General features: G+C 38.4%; 1 protein-coding gene across 18 annotated transcripts in view; it reads right to left on the minus strand.

Moving 5' to 3' along the window:
- The window catches only part of ptprk (protein tyrosine phosphatase receptor type K), a 188,701-nt gene that overhangs the window by 25,829 nt on the left and 135,935 nt on the right, over positions 1-26,937 (minus strand). For 10 of the 18 annotated variants that reach the window (XM_048208172.1, XM_048208170.1, XM_048208179.1 and 7 more), the window contains 8 exons: positions 26,595-26,796; positions 23,960-24,065; positions 21,600-21,873; positions 21,052-21,088; positions 12,588-12,723; positions 3,085-3,114; positions 1,428-1,588; positions 931-966 (listed from right to left, as the gene is read on the minus strand). In XM_048208172.1, coding sequence (XP_048064129.1) covers positions 931-966; positions 1,428-1,588; positions 3,085-3,114; positions 12,588-12,723; positions 21,052-21,088; positions 21,600-21,873; positions 23,960-24,065; positions 26,595-26,796 — 982 coding nt within the window. The remainder of the gene's footprint in view (positions 1-930; positions 967-1,427; positions 1,589-3,084; positions 3,115-12,587; positions 12,724-21,051; positions 21,089-21,599; positions 21,874-23,959; positions 24,066-26,594; positions 26,797-26,937) is intronic. The other 8 variants (XM_048208181.1, XM_048208180.1, XM_048208173.1 and 5 more) reach the window with 3 other exon arrangements.

The raw sequence follows: 26,937 nt of genomic DNA on the forward strand, positions 1-26,937 counted from the left end.
TTGGTTTTCCCTGCTGTCTGTGACCCATCAGACCTGCAACTCTTTTATATAGAGTAGATACTATATGTGGGTTTGACACCGTGAAACTAAATTGTCCCTATAAAAATGCTAAACCTGACAAAACCTCCCCTCTGCCTCAACTGGGATTACCTTCAAAAATCATTGGCACTGGCTTATTTTAAGTCTCAAGTCTTATTTTAGGGGCAGCGTTTGTGTGTGTACAGTAGCAGAAACACACTGTCTTACTGTGCTTTCACTGCAACACACACACACTCCTCTCAAGAGACATTTGTAATATTCTGGGATTCTGAGGTTCTTCAAACACAGAAATTCTCAATCCGTTCCTACAGGATTCCTGCGCTGCAGATTTGGGATGTTTCAAACTCATTTGTTTTGATTTGTTCGTCCACAGACTGAGCAGATGCAGCGCTGCCCGTGGAAATGATTGAGAAACCCTGTTCTGTGTAACACAACAGGATCATGGTGAGGGGCTACATGAGTGATGCATGCTGGGTAATGGAGGTCTTTATGTGCAGCAGGAGTACTCAGCTCAGTTCAGTTCTCTTCTGATCAAGCTTTACCTCATGACTTATAATATGGAAATATGGACAAATTAAAGACAACATGAAACTACGTTTATGTAGGGCGGGGTTTGATTTTGTTCACTGTGATTTGATTGGCCAATGACATTGTTGGTTAATATTAATGTCCCCACTCACACCTCATTGGTCATGCCGGCACAAAAAAGGTCATTTGAGAGGTGAAAAGGGTTAAAAAAATCTTAGTGTGCACTAATTTATTGTAAATAATTGTGCACATTAAGACCAAGCGACATGTTTGATTTCATGTTGTCTTTGAGCCATAAGACGGGTTGAACTGAATTGAATACTCCAGTGATCCGGTCACAGACACGACACATTCAATCCTCACCTAATACAGCTGTCGGCACGAGAGGGTCATTAGGCACTGCAGAGAAACATGCAGAGTTATCGTAAATAATACAAAATACAAACTCAAAAGCTGAGGATGTTCAGAAACTGAAAACACACCGCCTTACTGCTCGGGTTTTTACTCAAGTGCAGGTTAAGCGTGGGTGCGTTTTGCCACGCAATATCCAGTCATTGCTAATAACTGAACCGTGACGCGTTAAAAACTTTTGCGAAATGCAGAGCAGCGGATGTACTAACTGCATTAAATGCGCCTGCATTGGGCTGGACGAGAGAGAGGTACACAATCTAGACCACGAAAATTTTGCCATTACACACACTAGCGCCTGACAAACACGTATCTTCATGTAGGTTTTGTTTGTGTTTCTGTCCTTCCGATGCATCAGACCAAATGATTTTTCACATATATATCCTGAGGCAAACTTGAAACGATTCGACACAAGGTAAGGTTGTGTCGTTCTGGAGGGCTGGAGTACTCACAGCGGTTGCTGAAGTTGTGCGAGTCCATGAACGTGACGGACACCGGCTCCTCCGCGTGCAGAGTGCTTTGGTCGGCATAACTGCGATCCATGGAGTTCACCATGTGCGTCATCTCCTGACGGGTGTTTCCGATGGCATCCTTGCGCTTCTTGGCGAGCTTCCTGATGACCCAATTACAGAAAGAATGGTTAAAGATCTACTGCTCTGGAAAACAGCATCGTTCCACCCTTCACCCACCCACAATAAACAGAACACAGGAGAGAGAGAAGGGGATGATCCGATAGGAAAGCTTTAGTTCCATGGTAAAGGACAACTCTGAGGAAACTTTGAGGAAATACTTTCAAATTAGTGGATGTGATTCAGAGAAATAAAACCATGCCTGTTCAAACTGTTCAAACGTTCTTATTTGAACACGTTTGCTTTAGTTTTACCGTTACAGAATTACTTTGAAAATACATTTTAGGAATCATGATTATTAGTAAAAAGAACGTTTTTATTCTTGACAAACATAGCAATAAAATTATTTTCTTAATCAGCATTTTTGTCTTGTTTTCCAGTTAATATTTGAACATTAGAGATCATGATATTTGCGTGATATTTAACTTTTTAAGATGAATGTCAAATCATTTTCAATGTTTATTTTCAAGTAGATTTAAAGGCTTAAAATATGAACATATCTTCTGTTCTTCCTGGTTAAAGAAAATGTCACAAAAATGTTTGATTTATTTTGTAAAACATGAATGTAAATCTAAAGAAAGGGTTCAATTTACACGTACATAATGACACCGAGAACATCAGGATGAGCAAATTATGCAATAAGCAATTTTACTTCACTAAATAATTTTTTCTTGTTTAAAGGATGATTAGACTTTTTTTCCAACTGAAAAAACAAGACAAGATGATTTTTTTGCAGCAAGAGATTTTTTTCAGTCAATGTGTTTTTTAGGTTGCATTTGAGAAAGCAAATACAAATCATAAAAATATAGATTTATCTGAAGTAAAAAAAAAATTCACTCGTCATGGTTTTACTATGTAATGTCATGAAATGTAATGTGGAGCTGTGAAAGATGATTTGTAAGGCAAATGATTAGTGTATTTTCAATCTGTTGTTATAAGATTTCGAATGCTTTTTTTGACAGGAATACATACAAGCAGGAATATCTGGATTTTATTTTTGATTGACATTTTTGTAGCGACATCCAGGAACTGTGACGGGGCAAAGGTTTAGGTTTAGCTGCGGACTAAAGGCCAACCGGGACAGCGACATGAAAAAACACCCTCTTCACCAAATGAACGAGCGGATGAGTATGTGAGGTGGATGGAGACAGGGTGAGTGACTATCCCACACACACACACACACACACACACATGCACACACAAAACAAGAAAACAAAACAAGCAACCCAAAAGACAACCAACAGACACAAGTGCAGCATTCTTTTTTCAAATAACACCGCTTGGATGCGACCGTCGCCGAGCGTGTCCAAGAACTGCTACAGTGCAAAAGGAACGTGATTGGTCGAAGCGATTTGTGTTTTCGCTTGAAAAAAGGATACTGCATCTTTAAAAGACTAACAGGACTAACCATAGACAGAGAGCAGAGAGCCCTGCATGTGTATCAGCCTTTTGCTTTTGTCTGAGCGTCTCTGTTACTTACAGGTAATATGAGTACGAATAGTAGCTCCTCCTGGCGAGCGAATGAGAAACAGCACAAACAGATGAAGAGATATTGGTGAGTGCAATGTGGGAATCAACCGTACCAACATAAGCAACAGACAGCTAGTCAACAGAGGATTCAGCGTATAGCCGGATCTCTCTGGCCCTCATTAAAACATGCATGTCTTGTTTTGTACATTTGCGTGCAGCCTGACACCCTATTTATGTGACAGTTGTCTGATAAGAAGAAAAATGAAACATAATCAGAGCATGCAAAAACTCTGGGTGTATGATTTCATCATGCATTTCAGGGGCTCTGACTTGATAAATCACTGCAATAAAACCTGAAGCACAGATCATTTAAAAAAGTTTTTAAAAAGCCATTTTTAAAGAAAAATCACATATGCGGAGCACAACCAAAAAGGCACAAAAAAAGCTGCAAATCAAAGCAGTAAGCTGCTGACTTCCTGCAAAACAAGCATAATAATGTCAATGACCACCGTTTTAAAGATGCAGTATCTTCAGTTTGAGCGGAAAACATTGATAATCCATTGCTCAGTTGGAACAGAGCCAGTTATATTTATACCTGTGTACCGAGGTTCAGTTTATGAACATATTCATCATTCATTCATTGGAACAGGATGTTAAAATACACAATCATCACAAAAAATGAAATAAAAATGATGCTGAATTTGCGAAACGTGTTTAACGGTGCACTACATTCAACCTAAATGCATGTTGGTTAGTGAAACAAATATGGTTTTGTTTGAAATGAAATGAAGCAGTTCCTCATTTATTCAGATCACATGTCCGGCCGGATACTATACTCGCTTTATCTCGGTGAGACTAGTATTGGACACTTCTGGATGTGGAATAAGTTAATTTAGGGATCACAAATACAGTATTTCTACACAAGCCAGAAGCTACTGCCTTAACATGACGCTGTCAGTTTAATGCCCAAGACACTGTTATATCTCTCATTTAGAAAAACGAATGGAAAAGGATTTGTGCACCTTTAAAGTACAGAATGAATGAAGAATGGAGGGTGATGAATTATCCTAGTGCTCTTGGGTCAGGATGTGAAAGAGGGCTTTACCAGGATCTGAAGCCCATTTAAAAAAAACAAAAAACAAAAAAAACACGAAATAAGACTTTTCAAATTCAAAAGCCTACTTCTGTTCAATAACACTTCATCCCATGACAGAAAACTATTTATTGTCCAGCCATCAACACAAACTAATGCATCCCAAAAGGGAGAAAAATATGCTGGATAAAACACTGATAGACACACAGGATGGCGTTTCTATCTTCAATCATCGTAGTGCAATAATATGCTCAGTTTTTCATCTTGTAAGCTGTAAGTTACAACGTAGCCCAGTTTTGACGTATATGTGCACTAAGTTGATACAATACTAACTATATTTGCATTGCACCATTAAACTTAGTTGAAGCGTAACTCGACGTACAATCTAAATATTTACGATCAGGAGTAACGGTTGGAATAAAGCAGCAGACTGACTGAACTGCATCAATAAGCTCCTGTTTTATCTGACAGACTTCAATTCTTTAGACACATATGATAATGCTGATATCTGAAGAGAGAGTGAGCATTATGAGAATAAATTAGACCACTTAGACCCTCCGTGTCCCATCCAGACACCACACGAGGAGGTTCCAGGGATCTGGATGCGGGTGCCATATCATGCCCCGTTCCTGAAAGAAGGTCTTTCCTCAGGGGAATCTGCCAGGGAGGAGCATGAGTTCTGGGAACCAGGTGGGAGGGCCAGTAGCGTGCAACCAGCAAGACCTGCTCCTAACCCTCCCTGACCTTGCACAGGGTCTGTCTCCATCGGAGCGTTATGAATCTTTTGTGTCGAATCAGGGATTCGGAGCGCCAAAGTCACGTGATTTAAGCAGTTTGACGCGTGACCTGAATCATCACACAAAAGATTCGTAACGCTCCGAAGCTTCCTGAAGCAGTGTTTTGAAATCGGCCATCACTAAATAAGTCGTTATTTTGTTTTTTTGGTGCACTTTATAATATTAATATTGAACCACTGTACTCACATGAACTGATTTAAATATGTTTTTAGTACATTAATGGATCTTGAGAGAGGAAATGTCATTGCTCAGGCCTCACTGAGCCATCGGATTTCATCAAAAATATCTTAATTTGTGTTCTGAAGATGAACGAAGGTCTTACGGGTGTGGAACGACATGAGGGAGAATAATTAATGACATTACATTAATTTTTGGGTGAACTAACCCTTTAAGCTAAGTTTTGCCTAAAGTACAGAATTACTGTAGTTACTAAGCCTCTAGTGTGGACTTTACGTTCCAGTTTAAGTAGAACTTATGAACGGACCCGACCCATTTGTACCTGCAGTTTAGACTAGAACCCACTACATCTCTGCTTCTGTGTCACAACGAGTGTTGCATTTTATTTAAGGGGATTTTGATTATTTGACATTGCAGAAATATTTACATTTACATAAGTGTACTCACTTAATGCATTCAATTTTTGTGCATCAGTAAATAATCATTTTTACATACTGCAATAAATGGAGTTTTCCTTCCACTGAAAACATCAACAAACACGATCCTGACTGAAGACGGGCGAGAGAACGAGTGTTTGTACTGCAGAGACATAATGACGTGTGTGGAATAAGAGAAGACATGCCGAATGAATAAATGACATTCCTTGACTCTGAACACTAAACTCAGCCATTCAACAGAGCCCCGGATCTCCACACATCAGCAAGGTCTTTATTTGTTATTAAAGGTTATAGAAGATTCTTCTCTGCTGCCACTACAACAATGAACATATCAACTGTGTGTGTGTGTGTGTGTGTGTGTGTGTGTGTGTGTGTGTCATGGCCGCACTGGAGTGCACACCTGCATGATTTTCCAGCAGCAACACCCGTTGTAACTGCCAGCGTTAATGCAGGGAAGTTTATTTAGACATGGTTGACCTTTAGCTACTACTTTTGACAATGTGCCTTATAACAACAGTAAAGAGCGCGTCTTTAAACGCAGGATTTACAAACAAAGCTGGACTATTCACAACTCTGTGCTCAAGGAAACTACACAGACTAATCGACCACTGTAAAAACACTGGGCCAGGATGAGTGGATTCTATTCCAGCATTTAGAAAGACCCTGGACACGAAACACCTTGAGGATAAACATAACTTCTCAGGAGAAACGCCGACAAAATGGATCAGACTCATCCGCATTTTAAATGGAGTTTACTTTAAGAACTCAACTCAACTCAACTCAATTTTTATTTGTAGAGCACTTACAAAACCATAAAAATGGACCAAAGTGCTGTCCATAAATAGTAGATAATTAATACAAGCATAAAAAGAAAACCAAGAAAAACATGCAATCAATTACTCACAGTTGACCTAATCAAACTCCAAAACTCCAAAACTCTTGGAACTTTTACAATCATCCGGAAGACAGTTTGGATTACCTTTCCTGAAGTTCACATATACTGAAGAGAATGCCGCGAGCTAGCGGAGGCCTTCCTGAGGCCCTGACCGCGGATTCCCTGGATCAAGACGGAGCGGCGTTTTTTGCGGGATATCGTTCAGCCAGCATTGAGCGCGCCATGGAAAATCAAAATCAGGGGAGTAAAGATAAACTTTCATATTTATGGCAGAATAGAAAATCTAGAGCAACCCAAATTATTCTTAACAACAGTACATACCCAAACGTACCAGCCGGCGCAAATAATATACTATCTGTGCAGAACTACTATACTTCCAAATGCGCGCCTGAGAGGCTTGAAGGTGTGTTAAATGCACCGCCATGGAGTGGATCATTATTTCCTGTACAATCTAGCCAACTTAACACTTCGCTGTTCACTGTCCCTGAAGTGGAGAAAGTGGTTAAAGACCTCCCCAATAATAAAGCAAGCGGACTTGATGGTGTGACGCTGAAAACTACCAAACAAATGCTGTGTCCAATTCTGACTAGGCTTGGGTATCGAGTATCGATTGGAACCGGGACTAGCTTTGCGATTTTCCCGGAATCGTTCAAAAGTTTAAATTTCGATTCCCAGTCCGCCGACTGGAAGAAGAAACCGCTTAACACCAACGAAGAAGTGTTGGCATAACCGAGCGAGTCGAACATGGATAGCGTGCATCGGCGGTCCAAAGTGTGGCTTCAATTTTCTAAATAGAACGAAATCTCGGCAAAATGCAACATTTGCGGCAAGATTGTTTCGTGCATAGGAGGGTGCACGTCGAACATGATAAAGCACCCCCGAGTTCATGGAGTAGAAATAAATAAATCTCTTTGATGCGCTGCGCCGACCGTCCTCCGCTGCCTCTTCCTCTGGCTCCGACCCCCAGCCTGGCAATCCACACGAGATCCGATTTTTTCGTATCCGATCTGAGCCACTTCCAAATGTGGTTTTAAATCCGATACATATCCGATCTCTGAACATGCGACCTACGTCTAAACACGCATATCCGATTCCTACTGTAATTCCAAGCCATCAAACGGTGAGGGCGGCACGTTTGCTCACTAAAATATAGCTTCAATGTTGTATTATGAAGCAGACGTGCATGTATGCACTCGCACTAAAAATTCGCAGCTCAATATTAATGTGGGAACTTTGTCTAACATGAAAGAAATTGCGCACACACACATATTCAGCAGCTTCGCACGCGCGCGCTCTCTCTCTTGCTCGCTCGAATTCATTCAAAAAACGGAATTCTAAAACTAATAAATGTAGATAAAATATAAAACACAAATTACCTTTATTTTCCGGTCTATATCCGTTCAGTCAGAATTCGCGCTGCAATACACCCATGACATCTGTTAACTTATCCATTCTGACAGGCTAATCATGGCCACTCCATGAATTATATAAATAATTTTAATAGCACGGCCATTCAAAACCCGAGGATCTACTATGTGCATATCAGTGACGATCATTTTGGGGCAGGAAGTAGCCTAATGTAAACACAGATATCGATACCAGTCGCGTCTAAAGTGAGGAAACACACTGGCCAAAATATCGGATATAGTCAAAAGATCGGATTTGTGCATTAAGACTTGCAGTGTAAATGCAGCCATACACTCATGTGTAAATGTGTTTTCAATATATTCATAATTTATAATATTTATATTCAAGTTCATAGATTTGATATTTATATTGTAGTTGAAAACAGCCCTGTGAGAAATTCATAGTAAAGTTCATAAAAAGTAAAAAGTTCATAGAATTAAAATTGATGGACAAGGTCAGACTATTTCCTTCAGAAAGACCGTTGGTTAGCTAGCTCATTTAAAATATCCTAAACTTTTTTTGACCCTGCCTCTTAAAAGAATCGGAATCGAGAATCGTTAGGAACCGGAATCGAAACAAGGAATCGAAATCGGAATCGGAATTCAAATTCAAACGATACCCAACCCTAATTCTGACCCAATACGTCTGGAGAATGGTAAAGTTCCAGAATCATGGAAAGGGGCTCTGATCCATCGTATCCCCAAAAAAGATAATATTCCTGACGACCCGTCTACCTGGAGAGACATCTCCTTATTACCTACAGTCTACAAGGTGTTTATGAAATGCATGCTGTCACGAATACTTCCCTGGTTAGTAGAGACAGGAATACTGTCACCAAAGCAAAAAGCTTATATCAACAGGCAGGGGATGAATGAGCACGTCTTCTGCCTTGAAACAGGAATAGATGACTTCAAACACTCATCTACCAAATTCTTCACTGTCTTTTTGGATTTTCGTGATGCATTTGGCACTTTGCCCCATGATGTCATGTTTCACGCAATAAGACCACAGCTGTATGTAGACGTAATTAAAGACGTTTATAATAACTCTTACATCCAAGTCATATGTGGAACTGATCCCATACCACTTCAAATTAGCATCAAAACAGGGTGCCCGTGGAGCGCCATCAATTTCATTCTGGCGATGAACTCCTGGATGAAGTGGTTGTGCCAGTGCGCGCCAGCAGGTGTGCGATCCCCAATCCCAGTGCAAGGTTATGATGTGGAAATCTCCTCAAGAGATGAAAGTGTCATTACCAACATGCTCCTCCGCACAGATGAGTTCATAAGGTGGTCAGGTCTTTTCCCGAACGTACCACAAAGTACACTGTCACACGAATCGCTGTTTCTACATCTACAGCGTCGCAAAATACCTGCTGCTTCTACAAACGAGTCCCAGTTTCTTGGATTTAAACTAAAGCAGAACGGAAAGTTAGACATCATTTGGAGTGCGCTCCGACTGGCTAGATTGAAATGATCTCTGGAATACAGCTGGGACCCGACGGAGAAGTAGTTACTCTCAACGACGACATAATCACCGATCCGCTGGTCTCCACCCTGGCGATCTTCACTAAAGTGAGTACACCTCAGCAGCTGCAGATTAAACACGCAAGAGCCTCAATTCTTCATCTCAGTCAGACCCGAAACCGACAGCACTGGACAGGACTCAGATTGCAAGGAAAACGTGCATTACTTCAATTTGCCGACAATTCAGTGTCTCATTCTGTCCTGACAAACTTCTCAATCTCAGATGATATTCTAATATTCATGATCAAAGCGAGATTACAGTGTCTTCCAATGAAATATAATTTGGCAACATGGTATCCATCCAAGCATGAACCCTACTGTATATTACATCCAGCTCAGCAGGAACATGAAACGGTTGCTCATAAACTGAATGGATGCTGCTTCATGTGGCCAGACATGACCGTCTGGTTGATCTGGTTGCAAAGAACTTGCAAAAGATAATCATCTGTGGACATGATAGTAAGATTTACAAGCATAGCACTGTACGATTTAACTGGTTTCATCATAACACATCTGACAGTGATTACTTTAAAAATATTCCAAATAATCCTGACATTGTAATTGTAAATGAGGTTATGAAATCTGTATGTATCTTTGAAGTGGGCTGCTGTTTTTTGACCTGTATATGGATACTTGCTACTATTCGAAACTATTGAAATATCAACTCATTCACCAACTTGGATACAACTGTAAATTAATAATTCTGGTATTTGGAAGTTTAGGGCATGTCCTAGCGTAATTTTAACATTCTTATATATATATATTAGAAACTTAAGAAACATTTCTAAAATTCTGAAACATTCATATATATATTAGGTTATATATTACATTAGGTTCCTGTGACGGGTAGGTTTATGGATAGTATAGGGAAGGGCCATACTATAGTGTGTGTGTGTGTGTGTGTGTGTGTGTGAAAAAGTAAAGACCTTCGTAATTCCACAGCATTGAGTTTCCTCACTGGAACTCATGAGGAAGACGAGAGATCTGAGGTCAAGAGAGAAAGATGGATGGATGAAGGAAGAAAAAACAACATCCCAGCGAGGACAAAAGAAAACATGTCACTGCTGAAGAATCTACGGACTCTCAGCACAGAAACTGTGTGTGTGTTGGGTATTTTATTAGTTTTTTTTTTTATTCATTTATTATCATTAATTATTCCATTTAATGATTTATTTATCTTTATTATATCACTTATTTTATTTATTTTCCTTGCAATGTTTCCTGTTGTTGTTCAGTGATATGATTGTGTGGTTTTAAGGGATGTTTGTCTTCACGAATAAGAGATACGAGAATGTCTCAATGTTGTGACGCAGTACTTTTCCATTGCTTTTGCTTTGAAATAATAACACTTGTTGGATTTATGCTGGTCAGATGAAGTCTGAACAATAAACTCTTCTCATTTTCTGTAATCATCACTTCGTCTCTTGCTTTCTGCTGTATGAACAGACTGTTCTTACAGTTTTGTAATGCAAGTACATCCCATCCAATATTTATACCATGTTTAACAGACACTTATGTGGAATTATTTTTTAATTATATTTATCATGTGTTCTTTAAATATGAGCACTAAGGTTCTCATCCAAAACACGCAACTATCGACGCAGCATCATCTAAAGATCGAGTGAGTTTGATGAGCATCCCTGCATAAATATCACTATTTATTTATTTTTCTACAGTGTGTTCTCAGAAGTGTGACAGACTATAGCCCTAATTATATTATTTAAAAAATGGTATTTATAAAAGATACACACTAATCTTTCCCGCCTGGTCTGTAATGAGCATTCATTTGTGTTTTAAACAGCCTGCTGTTCAAGAAAACGCCACATGATGGAGCCATCAGACAGAAGCAGCACGAATGATGCCAGGCTGTTTGCTGAGCGATAAAGCGAGAGAAAAAGTGAAAGTAAGAGCCATGATGGTCAGTTTTTCTGATGATGTGGGGGTGAACGCTAAACACACCCCTTCAAAACAATCAGTAAAGTACAGCAGCGGCTCTCGCAGCACTGCTCCTGCGCTCATTCACAGACAGACAGGCTTCAGACTCGCACAGACACGGAGCAAAAAACACTCGCCGTCATGACGTTCTTTCCTTTCTCTCACAAACATCAGATATTTTCTGGTGTGTCCTCTTGAATGTTCAACTACACTGCAGTTGGATTTTACATGCACCTTTTCCAGCAAAATGATGGTGATTCACGTGCATCAATCTGTGCAGTCTCTCTCAAAACCATCCTGTTTCCACAGACTTCAACATCGAATGAAATCAATAATAATCTGCCTACAAATAAATGTGCACAGTATTTTCTACAAGTGATTTGAGAACAAATTTAAGTAATTTAATAATACTAGTAATAATAATAATACTTTTATTCAGCAAGGACGCATTAAATTGATCAAAAGTGACAGTAAAGACATTTATAATGTTACAAAAGATTCTATTTCAAATAAATGCTGTTCTTTTGAACTTTCTATTCATCAAAGAATCACAGTTTCCACAGAAATCAGAAACTGTTTTCAACATTGATAATAATCATAAATGTTTCTTGAGCAGCAGATCATCATATCAGAATGATTTCTGAAGGATCATGTGACACTGAAGACTGGAGTAATGATGCTGAAAATTCAGGAATAAATGACACTTTACTATATATTCACATAGAAAACAGCTGATTTACATTGTAACAATATTTCACTGTTTTTACTGTATTTTTGATCATATAAATGCAGCCTTGATGAGCAGAAGAGACTCTTTCAAAAACATTAAAAAAACTTCACTGACCCCAAACTTTTGAACAGTAGTATGTGTGATATAATGCCCTCAGATTTGTAAATAATGAATTGATTGACATGCAGAGATGGCAGAGGGCTTCTGTTAGGGTGAGGTAACGAGATTTCAGAAGAAGAAACTCCATGGGAGGTCCTCATTAATGTGTGTGTGTGCAGGTTTGCTGTGTGTGCACATCTGATTCTCTTTCAACAAATTTAATTGAGATTTCGTGTGCCGGCACAAGCGAGTCCCAGTCAGTGTCCTGACGGGACGCCCCGCGGCTGCTCCCCGGGTGCTGATGAATGATGAGATGGCAGTGGAAGGAGGATGTTGGTGTGCTCGTGTTCATTTCAAGAGCCAACACAAACGTACTGTAAAGGCACACATTTAAAGAGACACACGCCTCTATCTTACCTTTTCTTCACCAGAAGGATGGCCACAAGCACCAGCAGGATGAAGACCAGGACAGCAGCGCTGATGCCGGCGATTTTCACCACTTGGTCGGTCTGTTTGGCCGGATCTGGAATCACTTCCGGCTCCTCAGTGGCCCCTGAATGGAAAAACGGAATCGTTTTATTTTAGTGTTAGGTCAGAGCCATATAGATTCAAAATATAAAATATGATTTTGTTTTTCTTACTAAGAAGCCACATTAAATCTCCAAAAACACCAAAAGGTCACCAACATAATTACATAATTCTACAAGATCCTGTACTTCATCACGAAGTCTTTCGAGCACAACACGAGCTTTACTCCGTTTAAACGCCTGGACGTTTCACAGACAGAAACCGGCATCAGTTTGCTGTGTGATTTCTTTCTCTCGCTGCCAAAACATAACAGAATGGGTTGAAAATGACTGTCGGATATGTTTCTCCAAACATTGGCAGACAACCACAGTATCATTCCATTGTTGAACGCTAATATTATTACCTGGCACGGATACATTATGCAAAACACAAAAATGAGTCTGCTCTAAAAATAACAGTGGAAAAGAGTTGAAAGAGAAGATGCTGCCTCGGAGCGCAGCCTAAAGAACAGAGTGTGAACGATGCCATGTCGAGCTAAACAGAATGTAAGGCCTCTGGGAGATTTACAAGCTCTGTAAAACACAAGAGTAAAGCCATCACTGTAGTAAAATCACTGTAGTTTACACTGCGTCAGAGTGCTGCAGATACTCACATGCACATGAGGACATTTAAAGTGAACATTCTGGTGGATATATATATATATATATAGATTTAAAAAAAACTATACTTGCAGATAATACTCTATTAATGAAATAAAAGGCCACTTAAGTGCACTTAAAGACAGTACGCTTTCTAAACACACAATATTACACTTTTAAAAAGTGCACTTTGTAATAATGTCTAATTAAAGTTTTAATGTTCATGTTTTAATAATCTTTTGTCATGCTTTAAAGAAGTGCACTTATTTTGATGTGTTGACTAACATACTAAAGCACATGATTTCGAGCTGAATGATTAATCATTAAAAGATAGCGATTCGTCTCTATGTCTATTAAACCTTAGACAAGTCCGATTACAGCGAACATTCAGATCTTGTCATGTTTAGATGTGAAACAGCTTCACAAACAGTCTTTTCAAACATGCAGTATCATTATTTCTGTCTTACAATCATTCAGATCATCACAGAAGTACTGGATAAGTTTATAGTTCAGATATAAACACTGATGTCTACAGTAGCGATCAAAATAGAAAGCAAGTTGACGCTTCAAATAAAGATTGTACCAGTTACATCATTACACCAGTAGGTGGAGACAAGTGACTGGTAAAAATCTATTTGTCACTGAATGATTCATTTAAGAGATTTGTTCAAAAACACTGATTCATCCAGTAATGAATCGAGTGAGTCGTTGAATCATTCACTCAAACTGATTTTTTTTAAAATAATGATACAAATTAATTAAACATTTTTCAATAGACTGTAGCAATTAACATTTTGTCAGAAGTTCTAGTAAATTACATGTTACTTTGTTTAGTTGTTTTTTCAGAATCTTAATTTATCCAGAATCGTGCAGCTCTAACTTGATCATAATTTTAACTGTGGTGTGTTATGTGATTTTACATTTAAAGTTCTTATATTTAAAGTTTTTATATGACATTATAATATTATTATAATGTTTTTATATTATTTTATATACAATGCCCTAAATTGTAACTGGATTTAAATATATGACATAAAAGTTTCAATAGAAATGAAATTCAAGTTTATTTTAGTTTAGCATAAATGCTTTTCAGTACGTTCTACAATATTTCAATAGAATTATAAAATTTCACAAAAATCTGCTTAAGTTCTACTTAAATGGGTCAAAAAAGCATCAGCTAATTACATTTAATACACTAAGTCCAAAAACATTGTATTAACTCAAACATATTCTTCTAAAGTACATTATTTCTATGACAAGAACTCTTTTTAAAAGTGTTTTCCATTCCTATAATCTGAAATCCACATTCACGAGCTTCCAAAAAAAGATCAGTGTGAATGGACAGGGAACTAAACAATGTGAACAATATTAAAAATGGTGTGTCATTCTGCTGCCGTGTTTATTTGTTTATATAGTTCACTGTAAATAAATGATTTTGGTGTCACAGTTTGTATATTAAAGGTGCCCAAGAATGCTTTTTTACAAGATGTAATATAAGTCTAAGGTGTCCCCTGAATGTGTCTGTGAAGTTTCAGCTCAAAATACCCCATAAAGTTTTTTAATTAATTTTTTTAACTGCCTATTTTGGGGCATCATTAAATATGCACTGATTTTTTCAGCGCGCCGCCCCTTTAATTCGCGTGCTCCCTGCCACACGAGCTCTCGATTATATTACAGCACATTTACAAATATAACCCTCAAATGGATCTTTACAAGATGTTCGTCATGCATGCTGTATGCATGCTTCGAATTATGTGAGTAAAGTATTTATTTGGATGTTTACATTTGATTCTGAATGAGTTTGATAGTGCTCCGTGGCTAAAGCTAACATTACACACTGTTGGAGAGATTTATAAAGAATGAAGTTGTGTTTATGAATTATACAGACTGCAAGTGTTTAAAAATGAAAATAGTGACGGCTCTTGTCTCCGTGAATACAGTAATAAACGATGGTAACTTTAACCACATTTAACAGTACATTAGCAACATGCTAACGAAACATTTAGAAAGACAATTTACAAATATCACTAAAAATATCATGATATCATGGATCATGTCAGTTATTATTGCTCCATCTGCCATTTTTCGCTGTTGTCTTGCTTGCTTACCTAGTCTGATGATTCAGCTGTGCACAGATCCAGACGTTAATACTGGCTGCCCTTGTCTAATGCCTTGAACATGGGCTGGCATATGCAAATATTGGGGGCGTACATATTAATGATCCCGACTGTTACGTAACAGTCGGTGTTATGTTGAGATCCGCGTGTTTTCCGGAAGTCTTTTAAACAAATGAGATTTACATAAGAAAGAGAAAGCAATGGAGTTTGAAACTCAATGTATGTCATTTCCATGTACCTGAACTCTTGTTATTCAACTATGCCGAGGTAAATTCAAATTTTGAATCTAGGGCACCTTTAAGTTTCCACAGCAAGTGACATGAAAAAACAGACAATTAAATGGTTTATCGCAATTATCTGTATTAGTGTATGACCAATGGATAATTTCAAAGTTCATTTGCCGTGTGTTCAGATCTTCCCGCACTGCAGTGGAGCTTCAGCTCTATAACCCTGTCAGAAATACATCACTGCCGACTGAAATACTTCTCACACAGCGATATAACAGCAAAACTATCATTACGGCATCTGCGGGTATTGATCCAAACTCCAGCTCGGTGCGTATGACATTTATGGCGGTCCTGATGCTGACTCCACTCATGGCTTTGCCTGTAAATGCCGCATTGTGCGATCTGTCTGGGCAGCAGCAGTAAATGGATCTTCGGTGTGTCCTGAAGCTCTACTATAAGCTTTTAAGAGTGATAAGGCGATGACCCGCTGACACGGGCCTCTTAAATAAAGCCATCAGCTGTACTCTCCTGCCTCTGGAGCTTATTTCACCCAACAATAACACTCAGACAAAACCAACGGCGCTGGGACACGGCTTTTCTATCCTCTACTCCGCGTTTGGGCGAGTGAGCAGCCCGGGGCTGAATGATGCAGAACACTGCTGCCCTAATGCACCGGCCCTTCATCATCAGACCACACTCTTCCTCTTCGCTTTAAGAACCGATCACACACACACACACACACACACACGAGTGCTGCGTTAGCTTCACTCGACCTGTTCACATGACACAAATACTAATGAACCTGTACAAAATAAAGAGTTATTTCTATCTGATGAATCTGTGTATTCATGTGGATTCAGTGATGTTAAATAATATTTTTGATCACCAGCTAATTCAGATCTTACTGTTTGTTCTCCGTGTGTGCCACATCTGTCTCCAGTGGGGAAATGTAATCTTATATCTCGGCACAAGAAACGGTTCACGTCCGTCCCGCTCACACGGAGGAAAAGCAAAGACAGCAACTTGGTCTTGTGATCAGTTCTGACGCTGGGGTTAAAGGTGATTAATCGGCGTGTGGTGTGGGTTTAGACGCAGGCCTGTATTGGTTCAGACATCAAATTTTGCCCCCTGCCAGGACACTTCTGTTTCTGTCAGCTCTTATGAGTCTGATCGGAGAGAAAAACACTAGGAGCAATTCAATGGAAATTGGATTACGTCCATTTTGGAGATAAAATTCCATGCTTGAAAACAAAAATGTATTTTTGTTGCTAAACAACACATGACGTGGGCTACATCTAATCCGTTCTGGGAGCGCTCGGAGCCTCGGGCGGACTTTTATCATTCGATTTCCTGCTGAAAAACAATTAATGAAGAGCCAGAGGAGGAAATAATGCGCAATAACTCAGACGAGACACGACCGAAGGTGCTTTCTGTACTGTCATTACCGCACCACACAATTTATACACATATCTGTATCACTTCATGCTGGAACACATATTGGACACATTTAGCTGGAGAAAATGCTGAGAAAAAAAACTACATGTTCAATAGGCATTCATGATTAAGCTCCGATCATAAAAGGACTATTTTGATATACAAAATCACAATTGTACAGAAACTGTACTTAAGATAAAATACTGATACTACGTCAAATTTTACTCAATTAAAAGTCTTAAAAAATATACTTGAGTGAAGGTGAAATACATATATTTAAGAACATTTACCAGCCAAAACTATTTTTACCCGTCATGACACAAAAACAGGCAGTTATGACACCAATACTTCAGATACTAGTGAAAATTCACAATCCTCTATTCTAATTTCAATACCACGGCTAAAACTAGCTTAACTAATATCATTTTAATAGCCTACATATTTAAAGACAAGTAAACAGTCAGTAACAAAATAAGAACAAATAATCAAATTACAAGCAATAGCAGAAAAAAAAACATAATACCACAAAGATACAAATGAAACAGTAGTTTTCAGGCACAGAAATGTAATAAAGTAGGCTAATCAATAAATAACACTGCAGTGAGTGATTTTTCCCCCTTTGTTTGGTTAACATTAAAAACACAGACAGCAGCAGGATTATTAGGATGCTGTCACTTTAAGAGCGATCATGCGTTTTCTTTCTCAACTGAAGACATGACTGACTATCTTTACTAGGATACTCACCAAGACGGGCATTTTTTGACAATTTTATGTGAATTTGTCTGTTCAAGCACTGGAGTGCATGAAAGAGAGCTCAACTTGGTATTTGTGCGCTGTCAGAGATGAAAGACTTACATTTTCATGATGATGCAGCACTGATCATATTCTCATTACATTTCATTGTTAGAATTAATTAAAAAAATGTTAGCGGCCATCTGGCGACTGATGCAGTTTCACCAATTTTTACTCGCATTTGGTGAGTATATGTATATATACACATTAACGGTACTGAAGTATTTATGAAGTCAAAAACAAACACGGCTCTTAGCATTTTAAATAAACAAGAGATAGTAAAGATTTCTGATTTTTTTCACACTCAACACAAGTTCTCATCCATCTACATTACTGTAGTTCAAAGTCTGTCTGAAAGGACTAGTTCCCTCTCAGTCAGTCACGTTCAATGTTACGTCAGAACGACTGTCGGATTGGGACGTAATGTAACGTCAGATTTTTTTTTTTAAATAAAGGGAAAAAAAATTTAATTACAAACCTGATTCCAAAAAAGTTGGGACACTGTACAAATTGTAAATAAAAAAGGAATGCAATAATTTACAAATCTCATAAACTTATATTTTATTCGCAATAGAATATAGATAACATATCAAATGTTGAAAGTGAGACATTTTGAAATGTCATGCCAAATATTGGCTCATTTTGGATTTCATGAGAGCTACACATTCCAAAAAAGTTGGGACAGGTAGCAATAAGAGGCCGGAAAAGTTAAATGTACATATAAGGAACAGCTGGAGGACCAATTTGCAACTTATTAGGTCAATTGGCAACATGATTGGGTATAAAAAGAGCCTCTCAGAGTGGCAGTGTCTCTCAGAAGTCAAGATGGGCAGAGGATCACCAATTCCCCCAATGCTGCGGCGAAAAATAGTGGAGTAATATCAGAAAGGAGTTTCTCAGAGAAAAATTGCAAAGAGTTTGAAGTTATGATCATCTACAGTGCATAATATCATCCAAAGATTCAGAGAATCTGGAACAATCTCTGTGCGTAAGGGTCAAGGCCGGAAAACCATACTGGATGCCCGTGATCTTCGGGCTCTTAGACGGCACTGCATCACATACAGGAATGCTACTGTAATGGAAATCACAACATGGGCTCAGGAATACTTCCAGAAAACATTGTCGAGAACACAATCCACCGTGCCATTCGCCGTTGCCGGCTAAAACTCTATAGGTCAAAAAAGAAGCCATATCTAAACATGATCCAGAAGCGCAGGCGTTTTCTCTGGGCCAAGGCTCATTTAAAATGGACTGTGGCAAAGTGGAAAACTGTTCTGTGGTCAGACGAATCAAAATTTGAAGTTCTTTATGGAAAACTGGGACACTATGTCATGCGGACTAAAGAGGACAAGGACAACCCAAGTTGTTATCAGCGCTCAGTTCAGAAGCCTGCATCTCTGATGGTATGGGGTTGCATGAGTGCGTGTGGCATGGGCAGCTTACACATCTGGAAAGGCACCATCAATGCTGAAAGGTATATCCAAGTTCTAGAACAACATATGCTCCCATCCAGACGTCGTCTCTTTCAGGGAAGACCTTGCATTTTCCAACATGACAATGCCAGACCACATACTGCATCAATTACAACATCATGGCTGCGTAGAAGAAGGATCCGGGTACTTAAATGGCCAGCCTGCAGTCCAGATCTTTCACCCATAGAAAACATATGGCACATCATAAAGAGGAAGATGCCACAAAGAAGACCTAAGACAGCTGAGCAACTAGAAGCCTGTATTAGACAAGAATGGGACAACATTCCTATTCCTAAACTTGAGCAACTTGTCTCCTCAGTCCCCAGACGTTTGCAGACTGTTATAAAAAGAAGAGGGGATGCCACACAGTGGTAAACATGGCCTTGTCCCAACTTTTTTGAGATGTGTTGATGCCATGAAATTTAAAGTCAACTTATTTTTCCCTTAAAATGATACATTTTCTCAGTTTAAACATTTGATATGTCATCTCTGTTGTATTCTGAATAAAATATTGAATTTTGAAACTTCCACATCATTGCATTCTGATTTTATTCACAATTTGTACAGTGTCCCAACTTTTTTGGAATCGGGTTTGTAGATTTTTAAATTTAATCGTAGATAAAAATTCGAGAACTAAATCAGGCATTACTTCATTAAAAATCTTTTCGTAAAAGTCAACAGAAAAATAAAGAGATCTCAAACTAACAGATTTCAAACTAACACAACACAACATCAAAATATGCTTCGATGATAATGGATTCTGGCACAAAGGAGGATCTTCACCCATTAACAGAAACATATGTGTTCGCAAATGAAAAGTGAAATTTAAGTGAGCTTGTTTGATCGGCTTGTTAGTCAAATTCGGATAAAGAAAAATGCTGTTCTTATTGTATTTATTCTACATGAAGTTGTAATGGAGTAAAAAGTATTCTTTCTTCCTTGTAGAAATCTCCCCCAAAGCATTCAGCTTTAACAGAACTCAAGTAAAGTACAGATTCCCCAAAATAATACCAAAGTATAATAGTGAAGTTTTATCACTCAACAACTCTGACACCTTCCAGTGCGACTAAACATGGTCTAATTATTGACGATGTACTCAATTACGTGTACTCCTGATGCCTTTAACCGTAGTGTTCTCTAGTGAAGCTGCTGTTTGTTCATCATTCCATCTATATGGCTGGAACGACGAACTTGACTCCATGAGGAACTCTGATCCAGAAGTATCCACACATCTGTCATTGTAATATGCACAAACAGACACAATCCATCTCCACTTGTACTCTTTTCAGTGAGTCACTTATTTTTCAAGTACAAAAGCACAAAGCTTGCATGTATTGCCACTTTGTTAAAAATCAAACACTGTGTGTAATTTGTTCCTTATATTGTGAGCTCACATTTATTTCAGTATATGTTAGTGCATATATTTGAGGGAGATGTTCATAAATGTGACACATATGTAACTGAAGTTGAGCAGAACTGTGAGCAGGATCTATAGTCTGTCTATATAATCAAACACTGTCTCACTGCATATCCAGCACTGCTGAAGCTCACAACACCGCGAGACTTCAGACGCCGACAGACTTTAACACGCTCTTACATCAGAACATCACAGACAGCGAGAGACTAGATTGAAATGAAAGGTACAGTAGATGATCTCGGTGGAAAGGGCTTACCTTTAAATGCCAGCTTCAAACACTGCGTTTTACTTTCCTGAAAAAAACAACAACAATTTACAGTTAATTCTCAAATCTCTATTAATAGCAGAGCAGAATAATATGAAACAGAAATCTGCACACATATTGAGTAGAGTGACTGGTATTTTAATCGCTTCAAATACGCGGATGATGTACTTAATTAACCGGAAAAACGAAGTGTGGAACAGTCCAGCTTTAATTACAGCGGAGGGGGCGGGGCTATCAGACTGATGATGAATGACAAAATAACCTTATACAGTTCATACACTACACTCATAAGTGCACAGTTATGATCTGGACAGAAACTGTACTGCTGTTAGTATTTGACTTGTCAATGATTTGTCCTTGTCATTTGTTTAACAGTCACATGTAACTCAAAAGACACCAATAAAAGGTTCTGAAGCAACATGAATGTGATTTTGCTGAAGGACAGATCGGTTTAAAGCGCTGTGACTCAGTTCTGCTCAGAATAACCCTGGACAGACTCTCAGTCACTGCATGTGTGTGTTCGTCCGTCATCTGCTGACCTTCTCCACGCTGCTGACCGCCTGAAAGTAGATGTTGTAGTTTTTGCGGGGTGCGAGGGGAGCGTTCCAGTAGCCGTGGTACGTCTTGTTGTCTCCCACCGTGAACGGCAGCGGTTCTGGAAGGTTCCTGGGCGGGAGCTCCGCCGCGAAGTAATACGGCAGCCCGGCGCTGGCGGCGCTCTGATAGGACACGGGCTCGCGGTAACACTCGCCGCCGCCGGCCTCCCGTCGGGATCGGTGCGGATTGATCTCCTTCACAACGATCTGATAGGAGCTGTGGGTGACGGACAGAACATGACAGATGAGTCAAGACATGTTTACGGAAAAGTTGGGACATTTTCTACGTTTGAATGAAAACTAAAAGACTTTCAAATCACATGAGCCAATATTTTATTCACAACAGAACATAGATAACATAACAAATGTTTAAATTGAGAAATTTTACAGTTTTATGCACAAAATTAGCTCATTTCAAATTTGATGCCTGCTACAGGTCTCAGAATAGTTGGGACAGGGGCATGTTTACCATGGTGTATCTCTTCTTTGTTTCAAAACAGTGTGAAGACATCTGGGCATTGAGGTTATGAGTTTCTGGAGTTTTGGTTTTGAAATTTGGTCCCATTCTTGCCTGATATAGGTTTCCAGCTGCTGAAGAGTTTGTGGTCATCTTCGACGTATTTTTCATTTAAAGTTGTTCTAAAACCTTTATATACCTTTCAGCCTTCATAGTTCCTTCCAAAACATGCAAGCTGCCCATACCGTATGTACTTATGCACCCCCATACCATCAGAGATGCTGGCTTTTGAACTGAGCACTGATAACACGCTGGAAGGTCTCCCTCCTCTTTAGCCTGGAGGACACGGCGTCCATGATTTCCAACAAGAATGTCAAATTTGGACTCGTCTGACCACAGAACACTCACTTTGAAACAGTCCATTTTAAACGAGGCTTGGCCCACAGGACACAACGGCGCTTCTGGACCATGTTCACATATGGCTTCCTTTTTGCATGACAGAGCTTTAGTTGGCATCTGCAGATGGCACGGCGGATTGTGTTTACAGACAGTGGTTTAGTTGGCATCTGCAGATGGCACGGCGGATTGTGTTTACCGACAGTGGTTTAGTTGGCATCTGCAGATGGCACGGGGGATTGTGTTTACCGACAGTGGTTTAGTTGGCATCTGCAGATGGCACGGGGGATTGTGTTTACAGACAGTGGTTTAGTTGGCATCTGCAGATGGCACGGCGGATTGTGTTTACCGACAGTGGTTTAGTTGGCATCTGCAGATGGCACGGCGGATTGTGTTTACCGAAAGTGGTTTAGTTGGCATCTGCAGATGGCACGGGGGATTGTGTTTACAGACAGTGGTTTAGTTGGCATCTGCAGATGGCACGGCGGATTGTGTTTACAGACAGTGGTTTAGTTGGCATCTGCAGATGGCACGGCGGATTGTGTTTACCGACAGTGGTTTAGTTGACATCTGCAGATGGCACGGCGGATTGTGTTTACCGACAGTGGTTTAGTTGGCATCTGCAGATGGCACGGCGGATTGTGTTTACTGACAGTGGTTTAGTTGGCATCTGCAGATGGCACGGCGGATTGTGTTTACAGACAGTGGTTTAGTTGGCATCTGCAGATGGCACGGCGGATAGTGTTTTTACCGACAGTGGTTTCTGGAAGTACTCCTGGGCCCATTTAGTAATGTCATTGACACAATCATGCCGATGAGTGATGCAGTGTCGTCTGAGGGCCTGAAGACCACGGGCATCCAATAAAGGTTACGCACAGAGATTTCTCCAGTTTCTCTGAATCTTTTGATGATGTTATGCACTATAGATGATGAGATTTGCAAAGCCTTTGATGTTGAGGAACATTGTTTTCCACAATCTTTTTACGTACTCTTTCACAGCTCTGCCCATCTTTACTTCTGAAAGACTCTGCCTCTCTAAGACATCCCTTTTATAGCTAATCATGTTACAGAAATGATATCAATTAACTTAATTAGTTGTTATATGTTCTCCCAGCTGAATCTTTTCAAAATTTCTTGCTTTTTCAACCATTTGTTGCCCCCTTGCCAACTATTTTGAAACCTGTAGCAGGCATCAAATTTGAAATGAACTCATTTAGTGGATAAAATTGTAAAATTTAATAAATAAACATTTGTAATGTTATCAATCTTCTATTGTGAATAAAATATTGGCTCATGTGATTTAAAAATCATTTTATTCAAATTTAAAACTTAAACAAAACAAATTAAAACAAATTTAAAACAGCTTTCACCTCTCGTTTTGGATCTCTCAGTCATCATTGTATTGTCAATGTATGGAGGCACACACACACACACACACACACACACACACCTGATAGGAGCTCCTTTAGCCTGGGCCGGTTTCAGCAGGACGGTGATGGTGGTGGCCGTCTCATTCAGCGACGCCTCCGACCCGTCATACTCCTCTAGAGTCGGCGCTGCACAGACACAGAGAGAGAATCTGTCAACATTTTCCACTAATACAATCCTGTGTTGGCGAAGCTTCCCTGAAACTCAACACTGAATGTTTAGTCAAGCTTCAGAGTAGTTCAACTGCAGTCACCCGCTGAAGAAACAACGAGGATCTCAAACTGCTTGATGCTATCTGTACATAACACACATTTACACCAACTATACAATTAATTAGCAAACTGAACACAAACACAGTAATATCATCTGCATGAATAAGAATTGGTCTTTCTCCTCCTCTTCAGAAGCAGGTTGCTCTTTCCTCATGTTTTGTTATCTCCTCCTACACTTCTTTCACTCTCAACAAATCTAAAGTGATGGATTTCTGAAAAGCAAGGAAATCATATTTCCCCCGATCGAGCTTGTATGACACCTCAGAGCGGTGAAGTACACAACAGAACCTGAGGGAGCGGTGATGAGGTTACGCTCCTCGACGCTCATTAGCAGAACACAGGAAGGAGATTTACATCCAGTTCAGATGATTATGCTGAATACAGCCTGTAATTCAAGATCCTTCCATGAGCAGATGCAAATTAAAACAAACAAACAAAAAAAAAGAGCTTATTCATCTTTACACAACGCATTATTTATTTTTATTTCAATTAGTAAACCACAAATGAGCTGACTTTGGTGAACGGGTCAGAAGTTATTAAAAAAATCACACATATTTACACTATGTTTCAAAGTTTTGGGTCAGAAAGAATTTCATTTTCCTTTTGAAAGAAATTAATACTTTTATTCATCAAGGACACATTAAACTGATCAAAAGTGACAGTAAAGACATTTATAACGTTTCAAAAGATTCTGTTTCAAATAAATGCTGTTCTTTTGAACTTTCTATTCATCAAAGAATCCTGAAAAATAAAATGCATCACAGTTTCCACAAACTCCTTTCAACATTGATAATAATCATTAATGTTTCTTGAGCATCAAATCATCATATCAGAATGATTTCTGAAGGATCATGTGACACTGAAGACTGGAGTAATGATGCTGAAAATTCAGCTTTGATCACAGGAATAAATTACACTTTACTATATATTCACATAGAAATAAATTATTTTAAATTGTAAATATATTTCAAATTTTTACTGTATTTTTGATCAAATAAATTCAGCTTTTATGACAGGAATAAATTACACTTTACTATATATTCACATAGAAATAAATTATTGTAAATTGTAAATATATTTCAAATTTTTACTGTATTTTTTATCAAATAAATTCAGCTTTGATCACAGGAATAAATTATATTATACTATATATTCACATTATAAATATATTTCAAATTTTTACTGTATTTTTGATCAAATAAATTCAGCTTTGATCACAGGAATAAATTACACTTTACTATATATTCACATAGAAATAAATTATTTTAAATTGTAAATATATTTAAAATTTTACTGCATTTTTGATCAAATAAATTCAGCTTTGATCACAGGAATAAATTATATTTTACTATATATTCACATTATAAATATATTTCAAATTTTTACTGTATTTTTGATCAAATAAATTCAGCTTTGATCACAGGAATAAATCACACTTTACTATATATTCACATAGAAATAAATTATTTTAAATTGTAAATATATTTCAAATTTTTACTGCATTTTTGATCAAATAAATTCAGCTTTGATCACAGGAATAAATTACACTTTACTATATATTCACATAGAAATAAATTATTTTAAATTGTAAATATATTTCAAATTTTTACTGCATTTTTGATCAAATAAATTCAGCTTTGATCACAGGAATAAATTATATTTTACTATATATTCACATTATAAATATATTTCAAATTTTTACTGTATTTTTGATCAAATAAATTCAGCTTTGATCACAGGAGTAAATTACACTTTACTATATATTCACATAGAAATAAGTTATTTTAAATTGTAATAATATTTCAAATGTTTACTGTATTTTTGATCAAATAAATTCAGCTTTGATCACAGGAATAAATTACACTTTACTATATATTCACATAGAAATAAATTATTTTAAATTGTAAATATATTTCAAATTTTTACTGTATTTTTGATCAAATAAATTCAGCTTTGATCACAGGAATAAATTACACTTTACTATATACAGTATTCACATAGAAAACAGCTGATTTAAATTATAATAATATTTCACTGTTTGTTTGTACTGTATTTTTGATCAAATAGATGCAGCTCTGGTGAGCAGAAGAGACTATTTCAAAATCATTAAAAAATCTCAGTGTATTTGCAAGTAAAATCACTTCATATTAGAGAGTGCCTGGAGGATTTCACTGCCATTAGGAAACAACCCTGTCAATACGCCATGATGGACAATGCAAAAATTCATATTTTTCTGCCATCTCTTTCCATACCAACAGATCCTCTCAGTTGTAATAGAATTGATTCTCCTGGTGGCTGTGGATACTGACTTCACAGCCTGAACTAATGGTCCAATCAGAAGATCGGATGGGATCTGACATACACAACATCACTTCATACACACACCTGATATGTTGGTGGTGACGTTGAGTGTGGTTGGGGGTCCGAATCCCTTGCTGGTGCTGGCCCGGATCAGGAACTGGTAGGTGGTTCCCGGGTGCAGCAGTGTGAAGTTGTGTCTGGAGGTGTTCCAGGGTAACGACACCAGCACGGGCGGACGCAGCAGCGGCACCGACGGGTCGAACGAATGCACACTGCTGTAGCTGATCTGAAGACACACAAATACATCATATACAGGGATGCATACGGTGGATTTTGTTAGATCTTCATAATAAAATACAAAGAAGAGAACTTTTGAGAGTATGCACACACGGTGCAAGAGAGCACACACTTTTGATACATAAGCATT

The sequence above is a fragment of the Megalobrama amblycephala genome, linkage group LG11 (genome assembly GCF_018812025.1).
Source record: "Megalobrama amblycephala isolate DHTTF-2021 linkage group LG11, ASM1881202v1, whole genome shotgun sequence".
Lineage (NCBI taxonomy): Eukaryota > Metazoa > Chordata > Actinopteri > Cypriniformes > Xenocyprididae > Megalobrama > Megalobrama amblycephala.